Source organism: Mustela lutreola, chromosome 2, assembly GCF_030435805.1.
Source record: "Mustela lutreola isolate mMusLut2 chromosome 2, mMusLut2.pri, whole genome shotgun sequence".
Classification (NCBI taxonomy): Eukaryota; Metazoa; Chordata; class Mammalia; order Carnivora; family Mustelidae; genus Mustela; species Mustela lutreola.
Window position 1 is genome coordinate 74,100,581 of NC_081291.1, and position 22,959 is coordinate 74,123,539.

General features: G+C 35.8%; 1 protein-coding gene across 2 annotated transcripts in view; it reads right to left on the bottom strand.

Moving 5' to 3' along the window:
- Positions 1 to 22,959, bottom strand: part of ULK4 (unc-51 like kinase 4) — a 651,105-nt gene that overhangs the window by 135,581 nt on the left and 492,565 nt on the right. For both annotated transcript variants that reach the window (XM_059162312.1, XM_059162311.1), the window contains exon 35: positions 4,118 to 4,303. In XM_059162312.1, the coding sequence (XP_059018295.1) occupies positions 4,118 to 4,303 (186 nt within the window). The remainder of the gene's footprint in view (positions 1 to 4,117; positions 4,304 to 22,959) is intronic.

Consider the following 22,959-nt stretch of genomic DNA (forward strand, 5'->3'; position numbering starts at 1 on the left):
AATCCCTGACTGTGTTTTACACAACTTGAACCCACCAATGACTGACCCAGGGTAATTTAGAAAGCTTTGGGAGATTTTAAAACATGCCTCACAGATGGCTGACCTGTAAACATGACAGACATTCCCATATAGCTAAGTCAGACACATCAGGGTGATGTCTCTGCAGAGCTTTCCTCTATGAGACAGTACAACTTGGGATGGGGCTCTTGGGACTGTACCACCTGTTTTTCTTGTTAAGCAAACAGTCCTCATAACTTCACCCTAGAACATTTTTGTATCTTGCTTTCTAAGTGAAAAGCAAGAAAACTCCAGGAAAATGCTCCACGGTTCCTTGGGGGAATGGCTGACTCCAGGGCTGCTGCAAAAAAAGGTAGAAGATGAACTAGAATATCATGTTATGAGAATAAATGCTTAAGAGAGAGTCCAGAAATATACCCACACTTACATGGTCAGTTAATCTACAACAAAGGAGGCAAGAACACACAACAAGGGAAAGACAGTCTCTTCAACAAATGGTGTGGGGAAAACTGGACAGCTACATGCGTAAGAATAAAATTGGACTACTTTCTTACACCATACACAAAAATAAACTCAAATGGATTCAAGACGTACATGTGAGACCTGAACCATAAAAATTCTAGAAGAAAGCACAGGCCATAATGTCTCTGACATCAGCTATAGCAATATTTTTCTAGATATGTTTCCTGAGGCAAGGGAAACAAAAGCAACACGAACTATTAGGATGGCACCAAGCTAAAAAACTTTGGCATGGCAAAGGAAGCCATCAACAAAACAAAAATGCAATCTATTAAATGAGAGAAGATACTTGCAAATGATACATTTGGTAAGAGGTTAATATCCAAAATATATAAAGAACTTACACAACACACACACACACACACACACACACACACACACACACACACACAATTTGATGGGGGAAAATATGAGCAAAGGACCTGAACAGATGTTTTTCCAAAGAAGACATACAGATGGCCAACAGACAAATGATAAAATGCTCAACATCACTCATTATCAGGGAAATGCAAGTGAAAACCACAATGAGATACTACCTCACATCTGTCACAAGGTCTAGAATCAAAAAGACAAAAAATAACAAGTTTTGGTGAGGAGGTAGAGATAAGAGAACCCCTGTACTCTGTTGGTATGGGATGTCAACTGATGGTAGCCACTGTGGAAAACAATATGGAAGTCCCTAAAAAAATGAGAAATACTATATGATCAGTAATTCTGCTGCTAGGTATTTAACCAAAGAAAAGGAAAACACTAATTTGAAAAGGGTAATAGCAGAGTATTCTGAATAATTTTATGCTCATAAATTCTGTAACTATAAGAAATAGACAAATTCTTTAAAAAGCACCAAAACTCAGCTAAGATAAACAACTTAATAGTCCTATAATCACTAAAGAAATTGAATTCATTATTTAAAAGTTCTTGAAAAGCCATCTCCTGGCCTAGATGATTTCACTGGAGAATTCTACCAAACATTTGAAGAGTTTTTAATACCAACTACAGCATTATTTATAATAGCCAAGATACATAAGCAACCTGTCCATTGATAAATGAATGAATCGATAGATGAATGGATGAATGGTGTGTGCACGTGTGTTTGTGTCTGTGTATATATATGTATATATGCTATGTATACACAATGAAATATATCTACACACATATGTATGTATGTGTGTGTGTGTTCTTTGCAACAACATGGGTAGACCTAGAGAGTACTATGTAAGTAATAAGTCAGACAGAGAAAGAAAGATGTCACATGATTTTACTTATATATGGACTCTACAACACACAATAAACAAAACCAGAAACACATTCAAATATAGAGAACAAATTGGTAGTTGTTAGAGGGGAGGGGGAAAGGTATGGGGGTGGACAAAATAGCTGAAGGGGATTAAGAAGTACCAACTTTGATTTATAAAATAAATACATCACAGCAATGAAAAGTACAGCACAGGGAATACTGGCAATAATTTTAGAATTTTGTATGGTGACAGAGAGCCACATTTATTGTGGCAAACACTGTAATGTATAGAAAGAATTGTTGAATCGCTATGCTGTATACCTGAAACCAATAATAACATTGCCTGTCAACACCTCAATTACAAGAAGAGAATGAATACACATGGGATTACAATGGGAAAAATGATGGAATTGCTCAAAAAAAAAAATGGTGGGGGCATGGCAAAAGACACAGCCACTCAGAAGAGGTTCCTACTGGCCACATACTAGAAAGCAATGGATTACAACACACTGAAAAAAAGAAAATGCCATGATAATAATAAAAAGACAAAAAAAAAATAAATGGAGAAGAAAAAGTGGAAACAACCCAAATGTCCATCGACAGATGGAAAGATAAGCAAAATGTAGTCCATACACACAACTGGAGTATTATTCAGCCTTAAATAGGAAGGAAATTCTGGCACAGGCTACACCATGGATGAACCCCAAATAGGAAGGAAATTCTGGCACAGGCTACACCATGGATGAACCCACACATTACATGGAGTGAAATAAGCCAGACATAAAAGGGCAAATATTGTATGCTTCCACCTATACAAGGGACTGAGAGTAGACAAATTTATAGAGAAAGATATTAGAATGCACACAGTACCATTGAACTATATAATTAAAATGGGTTAAGATGGTAAATTTTATGTTATATATATAAATAATATTTATATACTATACATATTATGTTTTGTATATACACATATATATGTTATATATATTATAATATATATTAACTCAATTAAAAAATGAAAAAGGATGAACAGCATCAGAAATGACTTCTGTTTTCATATATACAGGTCAAAGTCCCCTGGATTTAACTTTTCTTCCCCAAATGGAATCTAACTGGCCCTATAGGTGTTATGTCAGAAACTGTAGAGAAATCATTTCAGGGTAAATCTCTATGTCCCTTCTAATCTATCACCCATAACCTGCTTAGATTTAGCTGGGTCATGCACTAGAGCTGTCTATCAAACTGGCACAAAAGTTGTCTTGAATATAAGTCTCTGGAGTATCTGTAGCCTCCAGGGCAACGGACCCCTCAAGATATCTGTAGCTAGAGGTAAACACAGATTGGCAAGTCAGAATATGACACAGACAAATGGGACCTCCACTCCTTCATTAATTTCAACAATAGCTACTATATACAATGGCTTTCCAAACCAGCAGAATAATATTTACAGTAAAAAGAAAATAAGTCAGTTTTCAAAAGTACTTTCAAGTAAACATCAGCTAGAGACATTTTTAAATATAAAACAAAACCGATGGGGCAAAAGGAAATTTTTTTCCTTAAGGTAGAATATTGGGAGTTAGAACTGATGGAAGTCAGAAGATCTCCATTTTGCAACAATTGCAACATTAAAAATAATGGCTGTCATTGACTAATCCCAGGGATCAACATTAACATCACCAGTGAAGGGGCAAATAGACATCATGTGCCTCTGGGTGCGAAGGAGTGAGAAAGACATGATTTCCCTTCAGGGGTTTTCCTGAATCTAATCATCAGAAAACATCACACAAACCCGAACTGAATGAGAGCCTACAGACCATCTAGCCTATGTTCTTCAAAAATGTCATGCAAGATGAAGAAAGGTGGCAGAACTATTCCAGATTAAAGACAAGTGTCTAGCAACATATATGATCCTGAACTGAATCCTCTACCAGAAAAAAAAAAAAAAAGCCATAAAAGACATTAAAAGTCATTATTGGGACAATTGATAGAATTGCAATATGAATAGCCCATCAGTAAAAGAAGTGTATCAATGGTAAATTTCTTGATTTTGATTACTATGGTGAAAAAAACATCCATTTTGTTAGAAAATATACATTTAATGCTTCAAGGAGTGAGAGGGCACAATGTCTCTAACTTATTCTTCAAGAATAATAATTCTTCAGAAAAAAAATTGTGGATATGTAGAGAGACAGGCAGAACATGATAAACACCATCAAGAGGTGACTACTGAGTAAAATACCCAGGTATTCTTTTACTGAAATCAGGTGGAAGAAAATCACAACTCTCTTCAATCAACTGTCAGAGAAGCCACCCATCCTGGACTCAGTTTCCATGTGGACTCACCATTCTTCTGAGAATCTTCAACAGAAGCTTCTGCTCTTTTGGATCCTCCTTGGATGTCAGTAAATTGGCAAAATTCTCTGCATTTTCAGGAGACAGGCTGTCTGGGTTTTCCCCTCCGTACAGCTGAACCAGTATGGAAAGACACTTGGATGACACTTCAAAAATTTCAGGATCCTCATTTGGAAGCTGCAAATTAATAGGACTACTTAAATAAATTGAGGACGATGCTGGTATTTGTCTAGAAACATGAGAAAATTTGGGGAGAATGTCAGTCAGAGTGAGTACAGAGATTGACTAACTTGGGATTTTTTTCAATCTCTTTCAAAATGCATACAGTAAATCAAGGCTAATAGCACAAAATCAGAACGAAGTCCTTTGGTCCTTTCTTTAATTCACAGTAAAGAACAGCCTGTAACAAGCAAAGGACCAGCATATATTTTATATGCATTCCTAGTATGTGAATATATTTATACAGGCATGTGTGTCCGTTTGTAGGAATGCAAATAGTCTGAGTTTTCAGGAGCATGGCTCATCTGTTCTTGCTTATTACTGACTGTTAAGGAAAAATCCTAGGAGATATAAAGGAACATTCTGAATTACTGACTAAACCTGTGGGACAGAGAGCAATGTTTCTGTTATGTATTAAAAGGTATAGTATGAAATTATAGTCATACTATAGAGCATCTTAAAATTTAAAAATAAAAAGATTTGTAAGAGCTTGAGATGTAATTCCTGTGCCATTTAGTCATTTTACACGCACAATGCAGGGATTTTTTAGTATATGCAGAGTTGTGCAACCATCACCACAATCAATTTTAGAATATTTTTCATTACCCAAAACATGAAATCACACAAAATATGACCCTTTGTGACTGGCTTCTTTTACTTAGTATAATGTTTTCAAGATTCATCCCTGCTAGCATATAACAGTATTTCATTTCTTTTTACTGTTAACATTCTGTTGCATGAATAGACCACATATTATTTATATATTTATCAGATTATGAACATTTGGGTTGTTTTCACTTCCTGGTTATTATGAATAATACTGCTGTGAACATTTGTGGGTAAGTTTTTGTGCAGACGTAGATTTTCATATCTCTTGGGTGTACACTTAAAAGTGATTGCTGGGTCATATGGTAATTCTACATTTAACCTTTTGAGGAACTGCCAGTCTGTTTTTTTAAAGTTGCTATTAGCATCAGAAATGTAGGAAGGTTCCAGTTTTTCTACATCCTCACCAACACTTGCTGTTATCTGTATGTTTAATTATAGTCATCCTAGTGGGTATAGAGTGGTAACTCAGTATGGTTTTCACTGGTACTTCCAGAATTACTAAGAATGGGGAGCAGCTTTTCATCTGCTTATTGGCCATTTGTACATCTTCTTTGGAGGAATGTCCATTCGGATTCCTTGCCCATTTTTAAAATGGGTCATCTGCCACTTTATGATCAAGACTTAGTATTCTTTATATATTTTAAAAACAAGTCCCTTAGCAGATTTTCTTTTTTTCTTTTATTTTTTTTAAAGATTTTATTTATTTATTTGACAGACAGAGATCACAAGCAGGCAGAGAGAGAGGAGGAAGCAGGCCCCCTGCTGAGCAGAGAGCCTGAGGCGGAGCTCGTTCCCAGGACCCTGGGATCATGACTGAGCCGAAGGCAGAGGCTTTAACCCACTGAGCCACCCAGGTGCCCCCCTTAGCAGATTTTAAAAAAGGTTTTCCTATTCTGTGGTTTGTCTTTCAACTTTCTTGATAGTATCCTTTGAAGGACCTATAATAAGAGATGAAAAGGGACACTGTATCACACTTAAAGAGTCTGCCCAATAAGAAGATCTAACAATTTTAAGTATCTATGCCTGTAACATGGGAGCAGCCAATTTTATAAGCCATTTAATAACAAAATAAAAGAAACACATTGACAATAAGATAATAATAGTAGGGGACCTTAACACCCCCCCTCACTGAAATGGACAGATCACCTAAGCAAAAGATCAACAAGGAAATAAAGGCTTTAAATGACACACTAGACCAGATGGACATCACAGATATATTCAGAACATTCCATCCCAAAGCAACAGAATACACATTCTTCTCCAGCACACAAGAACATTCTCCAGAATAGGTCACATCCCAGGTCACATACCAGGTCTCAACCGGTACCAAAAGTTTGGGATCATTCCCTGAATATTTTCAGACCACAATTCTTTGGAACTAGAACTCAACTGCAAGAGGAAAGTTGGAAAGTACTCAAATACATGGAGGCTAAATAGCATCCTACTAAAGAATGAAAGGATCAGCCAGGAAATTAAAGAAGAATTGAAAAAATTCATGGAAACAAATGAAAATGAAAATATATCTGTTCAAATTCTTTGGGATACAGCAAAGGTGGTCCTGAGAGGAAACTATATAGCAATACAAGGCTTTCTCAAGAAACAAGCAAGGTCTCAAATATACAATCTAACCCTAAAGGAGCTAGAGAAAGAACAGCAAAGAAAGTCTAACCTAGCAGGAGAAGAGAAATCATAAAGATCAGAGCAGAAACCAATGAAATAAAAACCAAAAGAACAGCAGAACCAATCAACAAAAGTAGGAGCTGGTTCTTTGAGAGAATTAATAAGATTGATAAACCCCTGGCAAGACTTACCAAAAACAAAAGACAACAGACCCAAACAAAGAAAAGCATAAATGAAAGAGGAGAGATCACGGCCAACACCAAAGAAATACAAACAATTATAAGAACATACTATGAGCAACTATACGTCAGCAAATTTGACAATTTGGAAGAAATGGATGCATTCCTAGAGACATATAAACTACCAAAACTGAACCAGGAAGAAATATAAACAGACCCAAAACCAGTAAGGAGATTGAAGCAGTCATCAAAAATCTCCCAAAAAAGAAGAGCCCAGGGCCAGATAGCTTCTCAGGGAAATTCTACCAAGCATTTAAAGAAGAATTAATTCCTATTCTCCTGAAACTGTTCCAAAAAAATAGAAATGGAAGGGAAACTTCCAAACTCATTTTATGAGGCCAGCATTACCTTGATCCCAAAACCACACAAATAACCCATCAAAAAAGAGAATTACAGACCAATATCCCTGATGAACTTGGATGCAAAAATTCTCACCAAAATGCAAAATGCTAGCCAACAGGATACAACAGTACATTAAAAGGATTATTCACCACAACCAAATGGGATTTATTCCAGGCTGCAAGGTTGGTTCAACATCTGCAAATCAATCAACGTGGTACAATACATTAATTAAAAAAAAAAAAAAAGAACAAGAACCATGTGATATTCTCAATAGATGCTGAAAAAGCATTTGATGAAGTACAGCATCCTTTCTTGATCAAAACTCTTCAAATTGTGGGGACAGAAGGTACATACCTCAATATCATCAAAGCCATCTATGAAAAACCACAGTGAATATCATTCTCAATGCAGAAAAACTGAGAGCTTTTCTGCTAAGGTCAGGAGCACAGCAGGGACGTCCACTATCACCACTGCTAATCAACACAGTACTAGAAGTCCTAGCCTTGGCACTTAGACAATAAAAAGAAATAAAAGGCATCCAAATTGACAAAGAAGTCAAATCTCACTCTTTACCAGATGATATGATACTTTATGTAGAAAACCCAAAAGACTCCATTCCAAATCTGCTAGAACTCATACAGGAATTCATAAAGTGTCAGGATATAAAATCAATGCACAGAAATCAGTTGCATTTCTATACACCAACAGCAAGACAGAAGAAAGAGAAATAAAGGAGTCAATCCCATTTACAATTACACACAAAACAATAAGATACCTAGGAATAAACCTAACCAAAGAGGCAAAGAATCTATACTCAGAAAACTATAAAGTACTCAAGAAAGAAATTGAGGAAGACATAAAGAAATGGAAAAATGTTCCATGCACATGGATTGGAAGAACAAATATTGTGAAAATATATATGCTACCTAGAGCAATATACATGTTTACTGCAATCCCTATCAAAATACCATCAATTTTTTCAAAGGAATGGAACAAATAATCCTAAAATTTATATGGAACCAGAAAAGACCCCAAATAGCTAGAGGAATGTTGAAAAAGAAAACCAAAGTTGGTGGCATCGTAATTCCAGACTTGAAGCTCTATTACAAAGCTGTAATCATCAAGACAGTATGGTATTGGCACAAAAACAGACACATAGATCAATGGAACAGAAGAGAGTGCCCAGAAACATTTCCTTACACCACACACAAAATTAGACTGAAAGTGGATGAAAGACCTCAATGTGAGACAGGAATCCATCAGACTCCCTGAGGAGAACACAGGCAGCAACCTCTTCCACCTCAAGCAGCAGCATCTTCCTAGGAACATCACCAAAGGCAAGGGAAGCAAGGGCAAAAATGAACTATTGGGATTTCATCAAGATCAAAAGCTTTTGCACAGCAAAGGAAACAGTTAACAAAACCAAAAGACAACTGACAGAATGGGAGAAGATATTTGCAAATAACATATCAAATAAAGGGCTAGTGTCCAAAATCTATAAAGAGCTTATCAAACTCAACACCCAAAGAACAAATAATCCAATCAAGAAATGGGCAGAGGACATTCTGCAGAGAAGATATCTAGATGGCCAACAGACACATGAAAAAGTGCTCCACATCACTTGGCATCAGGGAAATACAAGTCAAAACCACAAGAAGATACCACCTCACACCAGTCAGAATGGCTAAAATTAACAAGTCAGGAAACAACAGATGCTGGCGAGGATGCGGAGAAAGGGGAGCCCTCCTACATGTTGGTAGGAATGCAAGCTGGTGCAACCACTCTGGAAAACAGTAAGGAGGTTCCTCAAAATGCTGAAAATAGAGCTACCCTATGACCCAGCAATCGCACTACTGGGTATTTACCCTAAAGATATAGATGTAGTGATCCAAAGGGGCACATGCACCTGAATATTTATAGCTGCGATGTCCATAATAGCTGAACTATGGAAATAGCCTAGATGTTTATTAACAGATGAAAGGATATGGAAGATGTGATATATATATATATATATATGTGTATGTATACACATAACTAATATATACACACACATACATAAATATACATATACACACAATGGAAGATTATGCAGCCATCAAAAAAAAACCTCAGAAACTTGCTATTTGCAACAATGTGGATGGAACTAGAAGGTATTATGCTAGGCAAAATAAGTCAATCAGAAAAAGACAATTATCATATGATCTCTCTCATATGAGGAATTTGAGAGGCCAGTGGGGGGTCATGAGGGGAAGGGAAGGAAAAATGAAAAAAGATGGGACCTGGAAGGGAGACAAACCATAAGAGACACTTCATTTCAGGAAGCAAACTGAGGGTTGCTGGGGTGTGAGGAGGGATAGGGTGGCTGGGTGATGGACATTGAGGAGGATATGTGCTATGGTGAGTGCTATGAATTGTGTAAGACAGATGATTCACAGACCTGTACCCTTGAAAAAATTAATACATTATATATTAATTAAAAATAAATAGTATTTTTTAAAAAATCATCTTTGAAGCACAAAATATTTTATTTTGATGAATCCTAATACATTTTTTAAAATTTTTTGTGATTTTGGTATCATACCGAAGAAAGCATCACCTACTCCAATGTTCTGAGATTTGTTTCTAAAAATTTTTACACTTTTAGCTCTTATGTTTATTTTTCTTCTAAGAATGTTACAATTTTAACTTTTACATTAGGTCTTTGATCCACTTTGAGTTAATTTTGAATATGGTATTAGCAGGGTTCCAACTTCATTCTTTTGCATGTAAATTAATCTTTTATTCTGATATATGTAGGTTCATATGCACTTGTAAGAAACAGTACAGAGAGATCTCATATATATTTTACCCATTTTCCCCAATGGAACCATCTTCCATAACTAAAGTACAATAGCACAACCAGGAAATTAACATTGATATAATCCATTGACCTTATTCAGATGCTACTGCTTTTACATGTATGTTGTGTGTGTGTGTACATATGTATTTAGTCCTATGCCATTTTATCACAAGCAGATTTGGTGACACCCACTACCTTAAGATAAAGAACAATTCTATCATAAAGATTTTTTTCATAGCAAAAGCCAACTCTCTTCCCTCCTCCATTTCTAATCCCTAGCAACCACTTGCCTGTTCGCCATTTTGTCATTTCAAGTAAGTTACATAAAGTGCGTGGTACATATGGTTTTCTTCACTCAACATAATTTCTTTGTGAGTCATCCAAGTTTTTTTGAGTATCAACAGTTCATTTCTTTTTATTACTAAGTTGTATCCCATGGTATGGATGTACCACAATTTAACTACTTGCTTCTTAAAGGAAATTTGAATTGTTCCCAATTTGGAGCTATCCCAAATAAAACTACTAAGAGAACATTTGTGTAAGTTTTTATGTGAACATTAAGTTTCATTTCTCATTGACATAAATGTTCAAGAGTACATTACTGGGTTGAATGGGAGGCTTGTGTTTAGTTTTTTTAAGAAACTAGTGAACTGTTTTTAAGAATGGCTGTACCATTTTATGATTTTATATTCCTAGAAGCAATGTTCAAGAGATCCAGTTTCTCATCCTCTTTATCAGCATTTGGTGTCATTGTGGTTTCAATCTGCATTTTCCTAATAGCAACTGGTAGTGAATATCTTTTTATCTGTTCGTGTCTTTTGACCTTTGCTAATCTTTGCTAACTGGATTGTTTGTTTGCTTTATTTTTGGTATTTCAAAGTTCTTCAAATATTCTAGATATGACTTCTTCTTCAGATATGTGGCTTGCAAACATTTTCTCCTGGTTCGTAGCTTATCTTTTCATCCATTTCATTCTTTGCAGAAAGAAAATTTTAATTTTTATTAGGTCTGATTTGTGGTTTCATTTTACTGGGATTGTGCTTTTGATATCAAGTAAAAAAAATTCTTTGTCTAGTCCTCAGTTCTGAAGATTATCTATTTTTTCCCTAAAAGTTTTAAGATTTACATTTAAATGAATTAGTTTTTGTATAAAGTGTGAGGTTTAGGTAGAGGTTCTTCTATTTATTTATTTTTGCCACCAAATGTACAATTGCTCCAGCTTCATTCTTAAAAATTGGTTTCTCTACTGAATTATTTTCACACCTTCATTAAAAAAATGAGTTGGGCATGTTTGTGTGAGTCTGAATTCTCTATTCTGTTGCATTGATCTCAATATCTATTCTCCACCAATAATACACCATCTTGTTATTGGAGCTATATCGTAAGTGTTAACACCAGGTACAGTGTTTTCTCCAACTTCCTTCTTCTTTTTCAAATTATTTTAGCTATACTAATGCCCATTATTTTTCTACATAAATTTTAGAATGTTTGTCTACTTATTAAAAATTGTATTGGAATTTTAATAGGAATTGCCTTAAAATTGTTTATGAAACTGTCAAAAACTGACATTGTTAGTCTGTTGAGTCTTCTAATGCAGGGATAGCAACATCTCTCGATTTAGGTATCTCTTCTTTGATTTCTTTCATCACAATTCTGTAATATCAAGGATATAGATCCTGTAAACATTTTGTTATATTTATATCTTAGTTCTTAGTTCATTTTGTTATATTTATATCTTTATATCTTAGTTCTTCTTATATCTAATATTTTTGCAAATTTATAAATGGTGATTTTAATATTTGTTTCCACATGTTCACTGTCAGGAGAGCAATACAACTGATTTTCGTTTGGTGATCTTGGATCCTGCAAACTTGCTAACCTCACATATTAATGCTGAGAGTGTTTTTGTATATCTCTTTGAATTTTTTACAAAGACAATTATGTCACAGGCAAACAGGGATAGCTTTAGCTCTTTCTTTCATAGAGTATGTCTTTTATTTCTTTTCTTGCCTTACTGCAATGGCTAGAACTTCTAGTACTAAAATGAATAAAAATGGAGGGGGGAGCAGACAGACACACTTGCTTTGTTCTCAATCATAAGGAAAAAAAATTCAGTCTTTTACCATTAAGTATGATGTTAGCTGTAGGTTTTGCATAGATGCTCTTTATCAACTGAAGAATTTCCCCCCCTAATTCTAGTCTGATGTGAACTTTTATCATGAGTGCTGGATTTGTCAAATACCTTTTTCTGTAATAATTGATAGGATCATGTGATATTTCTTCTTTCACTTGTTTATATGGTAGAATACATCGATGGATTTTTGGACACTGAACAAGTTTTGCAAATGCAATAAATCCTGCTTGGTCATAGTATTAAGTCTTTTTATACACTGGTGCATCCAATTTGCTAATATTTTGTTGAAAATGTTTGTATCTAAGTTTATCAGAGAGATTGTAGGTTTAGGTTATGTTTTGTTGTTGTAGGTTTTTTTCGTTTGTTTGTTTGTTTAGTTTAATGTCAGGGTAATAGTATCTTTATAAAATTCCCCTTAAGGGGAGCCTGGGTGGCTCAGTGGGTTAAAGCCTCTGCCTTCGGCTCGGGTCATGATCCCAATGTCCTGGGATCGAGCCCCACATCAGCCTCTTTGCCACCTGTGATCTTTGTCTGTCAAATAAATAAATAAAATCTTTAAAAAAAACCCTCCCCTTCAAATTGTTATTAAACCCTATTGAAATGTTTGATAGAATTCTCCAGTGAAATCATCTAGGCCAGGAGATGGCTTTTCATGAACTTTTAAATTATAAATTCAATGTCTTTAATGATTATAGGACTATTAAGGTGCTTATCTTATCTGAGTTTTGGCACTTTTTAAACAATATGTTCATTTCTTTTAGTTACAGAATTTATAAGCATAAAATTATTCAGAATATTACACTATTATCTTTTTAATGATTGTGGATCTATACTGACAATTTCTGTTTCATTCCTTATATTGGTAATTTTGTCTTCTTTTATCTTTGTTAGCTTGCTAGAGATTTTTCAGTTTTGTTGTGTCAGGTTTTTGTTTCATTGATTTTTTCTGTATTGTTTTTCTTTTTTCAATTTCACGTTTTATCTTTATTATTTCCTACCTTTAGTTTGCTCTGGGTTCATTATGTTGTTTCTTTTCTAGTTTCTGGAGGTGGAAACTTAGATTACTGATTTAAGATTTTCTTTCTTTTTTTTTTTAAGATTTTATTTATTTATTTGACAGAGAGAGATTACAAGTAGGCAGAGCGGCAGGCAGAGAGAGAGAGGAGGAAGCAGGCTCCCTGCTGAGCAGAGAGCCCAATGCGGGACTCGATCCCAGGACCCTGAGATCATGACCTGAGCCAAAGGCAGCGGCTTAACCCACTGAGCCACCCAGATGCCCCTGATTTAAGATTTTCTAATGAAAGCTTTTCTTACTATAAATTTTCCTCAGTAGTATTTTAGTAGTATTTTATATGAATTTTACATTTATTTTTTAAAAGATTTACCTATTTTAGAGAGAAAGCAGATGAGGATGGGCAGAAGAAGAAGGAGAGAACCCTTAAGCAGACTCCACCCTGAGCATGGATCCTGACATGGGGCTCAATCCCAGGACTGGAAGAGATTATGCTGAGTGAAATAAGTCAACCAGAGAGAGTTAATTATTATATTGTTTCACTTATTTGTGGAGCATAACAAACAACATGGAGGACAAGGGGAGATGGAGAGGAGAAGGGAGTTGAGGGAAATTGGAAGGGGAGGTGAACTATGAGAGACTATGGACTCTGAAAAACAACCTGAGGGTTTTGAAGGGGCAGGGGGTGGGAGGGTGGGGGAACCAGGTGGTGGGCATTAGAGAGGGCACGGATTGCATGGAGCACTGGGTGTAGTGCAAAAACAATGAATACTGTTATGCTGAAAAGCAATAAAAAATAAAAAAAAAAAGAAATCAAGAGTTGGATGCTTAACCAACTGAGATGCCCAGGTGCCCCTGCATTCTACATATTTTGATGTGTTTTCTTTTTCATTCACTTTTATGCATATAAAAAATGTCTCTTGTGACACCCTTTTTGACCCATGAATTATTTAATGGGTGTTTTCTTTTTAAGTGTTGGATATGTTCCTATGGTCTTTTAATTACTGACTCCCAGTTTGATTTCATTATGCTTAGAAAATCCATTTTGTATTATTTTATTTTACATTTGTTGAGGTTTATTTTATGGCCCAGGATGTGTGACTATTCCATGGGTAACGGAAAAATATGTATTCTATAGTGGTTGGGTAGGGTGTCCTATAAATGTCAATTATATTCTGTTGATTATGTTGCTCAATTTTTTTTATTCTTGATGATTTTCTTGTAGTTGTTCTATTAATTGCTGGAGAGTGGAGTTTTGAAATCCACTATAGTCATGAATCTATTTATCCTTTTAGCACTACCATTTTTTTGCTTCATGTACTTTGTAGTCTTGTTGTTTGTTATCCATATACTTAAAATGGTTGTCTCCTCAATGGGATTGTCCTTTATCATTATCATGCAATATCCCCATCTCTAGTAATTTTTCCTGCTCAGAGGCCTACTTTATCTGATATTAAGGAAGCCAGTCCTGTTTTTCTAAAATTAGTATTTGCACAGTACATACTTTTTGACCTTTATTTTCAACCTATTAAATGAGTTTTTTATAGACAACATATTGTTGAATCATGTTTTATTATCCATTCTAGCTATCTTTGTCTTTTAATTGGTGCTTTTAAACCATTTACCTTTAAGGTAAATATTAAGATGCTAGGGTTTAAGTGTAATATGCAGTTTTATTATTTATCTTCTATATTTTCCCTCTGTTTCTTATTATTCTGATTTCCCTCCCATTTTTTAAACCTTTCTGTGGGTTACTTGAAGATTCATTTTATGGAAGTGAGGGAGAACTTTAATTCCCAGTAGTAGTTTCCTAGGAGACCATAACAAAATGGCACAAACAGGTGGCACAAAAAGTAGAAATTTGTAGTCTGACAGTTCTGGAAGTTAGAAGCCTGAAACCAAAGGGAAAGGCCATGTTTCCTCTGAAACCCATAGCAGATTCCACCCTTGCTTTTTGCCACCTTCTGGCAATCATTGGCATTCCTTCACTTGTAGCTGCATAATTCCAATCTTTGCCTCTGTCATCATATGACATTTCCCCTCTGTGTCTGTCTTGATATGGTTGTCTTCTTATAAGGACACCAATCAAATTGGATAGGGGCCCATTGCACTTGACAATGACCTCATCTTAACTAATTACATCTGGAACACTACTATTTCCAAATAAGGTAGAATTCTGAGGTACTGGGAGTTAGGACTTATGGGGGACACAATTCAACCTGTAATACTTCTTATCAATTTTGTTCCATCTGTACTCAGTTGTTTATTTACATTGTTTTTTCATTTTTTTGTTTTGTTTTGGTTTAGTTTTTCTTTTAATTAATTAATTTATTTTCAGCATAACAGTATTCATTATTTTTTCACCACACCCAGTGCTCCATGCAATCCGTGCCCTCTATACTACCCACCACCTGGTACCCCAACCTCCCACCCCCCACCACTTCAAACCCCTCAGGTTGTTTTTCGGAGTCCATAGTCTCTCATGATTCACCTCCCCTTCCAATTTACCCCAACTCCCTTCTCCTCTCTAACGCCCCATAATTTAGTTTTTTTGCTTCTTGCAGTTATGCTCTCCCAAATGTCTAGCCGTCTTTGGTTTTCTGTTTTATGAGTGAAAGATTGGGCAGATTATTATAGGCAGCTGATATGGATTTCTTCTGCATTTGTATATATCTGTCTCTTCAGCTGGTTTCCCTTGTCTGTGTTCTTCAGTTTCTCAAATTCCACAAGGCTTATTCCTAGGCCCTGACCCCATAGTAGAAATCACATCAAATAGACAGGTCATCCTTTTCAGAGTACAGTTCTTGACTTATTATACGGGGAAAAAAGTGGAACAAAATGGATAAGGGGAGGGGTCTATTGGTAGCCTGTTCTAAATGTTAATCTTCAATTAGCCTGGGAAATGCCTTAGGGCCTTTATCAGTTTTTCACCTCACTCTGAGTTTATAGATCTTCTGCATCTGTTCCTATCTTCTGGTTAGTTTTCTCCTATGTATATTCTGAGTAATAGGTTTCTTAACTATTTCAATTCAGTCCCATCTGCTTTCTATCATCTAATACTTGCACATAATTTCTTTTGCATTAACAGATTCTCTGTTCTTCCCAAATTTTAAGATACATTTAATCCTTTCTCTATTATTATACATTGTGGGTAGTTGGTGAGGTAGCACAGGTCTTCAGGCTTCTATTTTAACATTTCTTCATTTTTGAGATAATTTTGTTTCATTTGTTCAAATAATGGGAGGCTGTTTATCACAAGCAAGATTTTCAAGGTGGCTTATTTTTGGATAGTTGCAAATCTCATAGTGTTTGTAGGAGTTTTCTAGTGCCCCTCACCAAAAAAAGACTGTGAAGGTATAAAAATCCCCCACTCCCATCTTCTCTAGAATAACAGGGAAAAGATATATCCAACTGCCTACAATAATAAATCAGCAGAGAAATACATGCCATAATGGTTTTTAAGACGTTAGGCATTAGGCAAAGCAGGACAATGATAGCCAAAGGCTGGAAAGCAAGTGAGATGAGCTCTACTCTTGTAGCAGATTCCTTAAATTAAGGAGACATTATGAGTTAAAAGTCTCAGAAATCCAAAGCAGCTAGAGCTCACAGGACAAGGTATTATAACATAGCAGGGCAATGGGCCCACTCAAAAAGAAAGATCACCTGGATAGTGATTTATCCAGTAGATGAAATAAATGTATGGTTAAGGGCTTTCCTATAAAGAAAATTTCAGGTCTAAACTGCTTTTGCTGGCTAATCCTACTATATAGTCAAGGAAGAAGTAAAACCAAGTCTACACAAACTCTTCCAGAAAGCTAAAGAAAAAGCAGCAATTCCATACTCATTCTATGCAGTTGGTGTTACTCTGATATCAAAACCAGACAAAGACATTCCAAGAAAAAAAACTACAAACCAATAGCCCTTATGTATATGAGTGAAAACATCATCAACAAAATGTTAGTAAACCATATCCAGCAACTTTATAAAAGGATTATAGGGATGCCTGGCTGGCTCAGTTGGTAGAACATGTGACTATTGATCTTGGAGTCCTGAGTTCAAGACCCACATTGGGTGTGGAGTTTACTTAAAAAAAAAAAAAAAGGATTTGGGCATGTCAATTATATTTCAGTAAAACTGTATATATATATACACAAAATAGGATAACTGACAATTCAGTAACAACAACAAAAAAACCCCCACAAAATCTAATTGCTAAAAGGGCAAAGAAAATAGACATTTATCCAAAAAATATATAGAAATCAATAATCACAAGAAAAGATGCTCTGCATTACCTATCATCAGGAAAATAAATATTCAAACCACCATGAAATATCACTTCACACACACTAGGATGGCTATAATTAAAAACACAGAAAACCAAGATGGTGAAAACCTGTACAATAAAAACTATAAAATAAAACACTGATGAAATAAAGTGAAGATGACATAAATGGAAAGATATTTTATGCTCATGAATTAGAAGAATGAATATTGTTTAAATCTCCATACCATATAAAATGGTCTATAGTTTCAATGCAGTCTCTGTCAAAACACCAATAGTACTTTTCACAGAACTAGAATGACTTTAACATTTGTATGGAATCATAAAAGACCCCTAATAGCCAAAGGAGTCTTGAGAAAAAAGAACAAAGAGTTAGGCATCATGCTCTCTGATTTCAAAACTACGTTAATCAAAACAGTATGGTAATAGTACAGGAACAGACACATAAACCAATGGAACAGAACAGAGAGCCCAGAAATAAACCCATGCTTATATGGTCAATTAATCCATGACAAAGGAGGCAAGAGTACACAATGGGAAAAAGAGTCTAATAAATGGTGTAGGAAACCTGGACAGTCATATGCAAAAGGATAATAGTGGACCACTTTCTTACACCATGCACAAAAATAAACTTAAAATGGATTAAAGACCTAACTGTGGACCTGAAACCATAAAACTCTTAACTAAAAGAAAACTCTTGGACATCAGCCTTAGCAGTATCTTCCTGAATGTGTTTCCCCAGGCAAGGGAAACAAAACAAAACCAGGGGTGCCTGGGTGGCTCAGTGGGTTAAGCCTCTGCCTTTGGCTCAGGTCATGATCTCAGAGTTCTGGGATCCTGCCCGGCATCAGGCTCACTGCTCAGCAGGGAGCCTGCTTCCCCTCTCTCTCTGCCTACCTCTCTGCCTACTTGTGATCTCTGTCAAATAAAACAATAAAAAATCTTTAAAAAACAAAACCAAAACCAAACTATTAGGACTACATCAAACTAAAAAGCTCTATACAGCAAATGAAACCATCATCAAAACAAAAAGGCAACCTACTGAATGGGAGAAGCTATGTGGAAATGATGTGTCTGATAAAGGGTTAATATCTAAAATATATGAAGAACAAATACAACTCAACATTTAAAAAACCAAACAATTCAATTTAAAAATGGGCAGAGGACCTGAATAGACATATTTTCCAAAGAAGACCCATAGATGACCAACAGACACAGGAAAAGATACTCAACATCACTCATCATCAGGGAAATGAAAATCAAGACCACAATGAGATATCCCTTCATACCAGTCAGAATGCCTAGTATCAAAAAAATAAGAAAGACACTTTGGTGAGGATATGGAGAACAGGGAAATCTTGTGCACTACTGGTGGAAACATAAATTAGTACAGCCACTATGGAAAACTTCATTGTAGTTCCTCAAAAATTAAAAATAGAAATATCATACAATCCAGTAATTTTATCCCCAGAAAAAAATGAAAACACTAATTTGAAAGGATATATGCACCCTCCATGGTCACTGCAGCATTATTTACAATAGCCAACATATGGAAAAAGCCTAAGTGTCCATCAATGGATGAATAGAAGATATGGTATGTATACACAATGGAATATTATTCAGCCATAAAAATGAATTAATTATTGCCATTTGTTACAACATAGATGGACCTAGAGGGTATTATTCTAAGTGAAAGAAGTCAGACAGAGAAAAATAAATATCATACAATTTCAAAAATAAAAAAACATGAAATGAACAAACAACAACAAAACAACAAAAAGGAACAGACAACAAAACAAATAGGCAACCCACAACGTGGGAGAAGGTATTTGCAAACAACACTACAAAGGGTTGATATCCAAGCTCATAAAGAACTGCTCAAACTCAACACACACAAAACAGATAATCATGTCAAAAAATGGGTTGAAGACATGAACAGATACTTCACCGAAGAAGATATACAAGCGGCTAACATGAAAAAATGTTCATTATCATTAGCCGTCAGGGAGATTCAAATCAAAACCACATTGAGATACCACCACCTTACACCAGTAAGGATAGCCAAAATTAACAAGATGGTAAACAAGTGTTGGAGAGCATGTGGAGAAAGGGAGAACCCTCTTAGACTGTTGGTGGGAATGCAAGTTGGTGCAGCCACTTTGGAAAACAGTGTGGAGATTCCTTAAGAAATTAAAAATAGAACTACCCTATGACCCTGCAATTGCATTACTGGGTATTTACCCTAAAGATACAGATGTCATGGAAAGAAGGGCCATCTGTACCCCAATGTTTATAGCAGCAATGGCCACAGTCACCAAACTGTGGAAAGAATCAAGATGCCCCTCAATGGACAAATGGATAAAAAAGATATGGTCCATATATACAATGGAGTAGTATGCCTCCATCAGAAAGGATGAATACCCAACTTTTGTATCAACATGGGTGGGACTGGAAAAGATTATGCTGAGTGAAATAAGTCAAGCAGAGAGAGTCAATTATCATATGGTTCCACTTACTTGTGGAGCATAAGGAATAACACGGAGGACATTGGGAGATGGAGATGAGAAGTGAGTTGGGGAAAATCAGAGGGGGAGACAAACCATGAGAAACTGTGGACTCTGAGAAACAGAGGGTTTTGGAAGGAGGGTGGGGTGAGCCTGGTGGTAGGTATTATGGAGGGCATGAAATACATGAAGCAGTGGGTGTGGTGCATAAACAATGAGTTTTGTAACATTGAAAAAAATAAAATTTAATAAAAACAAAACAATACCATGTACAATAACCAAAAAAACTGAAAAACTCAGATGTGACAGAGGGCGAAAAACCTCTACACTGAAAAATACAAAATATTGCTGAGAGGAATTAAAAAGGACCAAGATAAAGGGAGGGATCTACCTTGTTCATAAGTCAGATGGTTCAATTTTATTAAAATAACATTCTCTCCAAATTAGTCTACAGATTCAATGCAATCCCATTTGCAATCCCAGTAATTTTTTTTTGTTTGTTTTTTGTTTGTTTTGTTAGAAACTGACAAGTTGATTGTAAGTTTCATATGGAAATAGAAAGGACATAGGATAGCCAAAATAAATTTAAAAAAGAACAAAAGTTGAGAAACTAACATTACTGAGTTTCCAGGCTTCTCATAAATGTGCTTGAACAATATGCCAAATCATAAACTTCAATCTGTACCTTTTACCCTATACAGAAGTTAACTCAATATGGTTGACAACAAAGGTCAATTTTAGCACTAAGATGGCCCAGAAACACTAGGGAACATCCATACTCAATAAAAGAAACCCAAGTCCTTGGGAATCTCTGAAACTCATTTCATTCTTTAAAAAAAAAGTGGTTGATAGATCTAAATATAAGACTTAAAGCTATAAAATTTCTAAGAGAAAACTGGGAGAAACGGTCTTATCCTTAGAAATGACTGCAAAAGCATAATTTACAAAAAGGAAAAAAGAACAGTAAAATGAACTTCATCTAAATTTAAAAATTCTTGGGGCACCTGGGTGGTTCAGAGGGTTAAAGTCTCTACCTTCAGCTCAGGTCATGGTCTCAGGGTCCTGGGATCGAGCCCCACATCAGGCTCTCTGCCCAGCAGGGAGCCTGTTTCCCTTCCACTCTCTCTGCCTGTCTCTCTGCCTACTTGTGATCTCTCTCTCTGTCAAATAAATAAATAAAATCTTTAAAAAAATAAATTTAAAAATTCTCTTTGAAAGACACTAATTCATAAAATGCTCAATAAAAGTTAGATATATTACCACCACCAACCCCGTCACAAAGTATCCCTCCCTTTAAAGGGAACCTATGAAGAAGTGTTTTTTCAGACTCAAAGAGTAGAAAATGTTTCCTGACTCCAAGGAACTGTCTCCCCACCAACCTCTCCCACTTTCTGGGCAACATATATCTCATAAATGGTTATATTTCCATTTCTGTGTGGCAACCTGAATTCTCAAGGCCAAAACCATGACCCAACTTTAGCAATTGTTAGACTTCATACCTGTATAGAAACTTCACCTTATCTCATCTTCATTATTTTATTTACATTCTCTAATTTACTTAGAATTGCCAGACTTAAAAAAAAAACACAAATACCCAATTAAGTTTGAATTTCAGATAATCAACACATTTTTTTTAGTGTAAGTATGTCCACTTGGCATTGTATTTTACCTGTCAACACTAAATTTACTGCAGATATTCTTATTGGCCAACTCAGATGCTTTATGGAAGAGAATATAAATACACACACACACACACACACACACACACACACACACACACAATTTAGAACTATCTCAAAGTAAACTTAAACTTGAATTCTTTTATTTAGTTAGTTATTTGACAGACACAGAGAGAGAGACAGCAAGAGAGGGAACACAAGCAGGAATGGAATGGAATGGGAGAGGGAGAAGCAGACTACCCATAAAGCAGAGAGCCCAATGTGGGGCTCAATCCCAGGACCCTGGGATCACAATCCGAGCTGAAGGCAGATGCTTAACTGACTGAGCCACCCAGATGCCATACTTACATTTGAATTCTTTTTTTTTTTTAAATATTTTATTTATTTATTTGACAGAGAGAGAGATCACAAATAGGCAGAGAGACAGACAGAGAGAGAGATGAGGAGAAGCAGGCTCCCTGCTGAGCAGAGAGCCCGATGCGGGTCTCGATCCCAGGCCCCTGGGATCATGACCTGAGCCAAAGGCAGAGGCTTAACCCACTGAGCCACCCAGGCGCCCCAGTTACATTTGAATTCTTAAAGCTATTTTAAATCAATTAAAAAATCACAGTTGTGTGTCCCTTTATTCAATCTATCCAGTACAATAATGCACTTGAGGAAAATCATTCTCGTTTTATATTGCATACTAAAAATGGTGCCTGGTGGTCGTCAAAAATGTATAGAAATATTTATTTTCAGAGAAGAGAACAAATTAACCAAGAAAGGAAAAAAAATAACTTCTTATAATGCAATGTTTTCTATTTTTATGCTGTTTAAAAGCACCTTGAGAGCCGACTCCATCTGTATTATTTTAACAAGATTTCACATTAGGCCATCAATTCCCTGTTCTTCTTCATTTTAATATATTACTCCTGCCCAAATTCAGCTAAAGAGGCAGCAGAAAATACCATTCAGCTGATAAATGGTGGTAATTCCAGATGACATCGTTCAAGGACTCACTATTGCCCACAGTCTTGAGATTGCCCCCTCATCCTTGAGAAATAAGGCTACTCTCTAGTCTCATTAACCCCCTAGGCAAATTATATTCCTAAAAGTGAACATTTAAAAGGAAGAAAACCTGCCACTACCATTATTGATTCAGTTGTAAGTCTATATATCACAGACCAGAGTGCTAGGGTCAAAAAAAAAAAAAAAATCTGAAAACAATTTTAAAGTCATAGGAGGTCAAATTGGCCTTGACTCCCAGGGCTCCTGGACTGTTCTACCTCTTGTAACAGAACTTTACACTTTCCTTGTCAATAACTACAAAATGGGGAAATAGAGCTCATTTAAGAACTCACAGCCCATCAATACA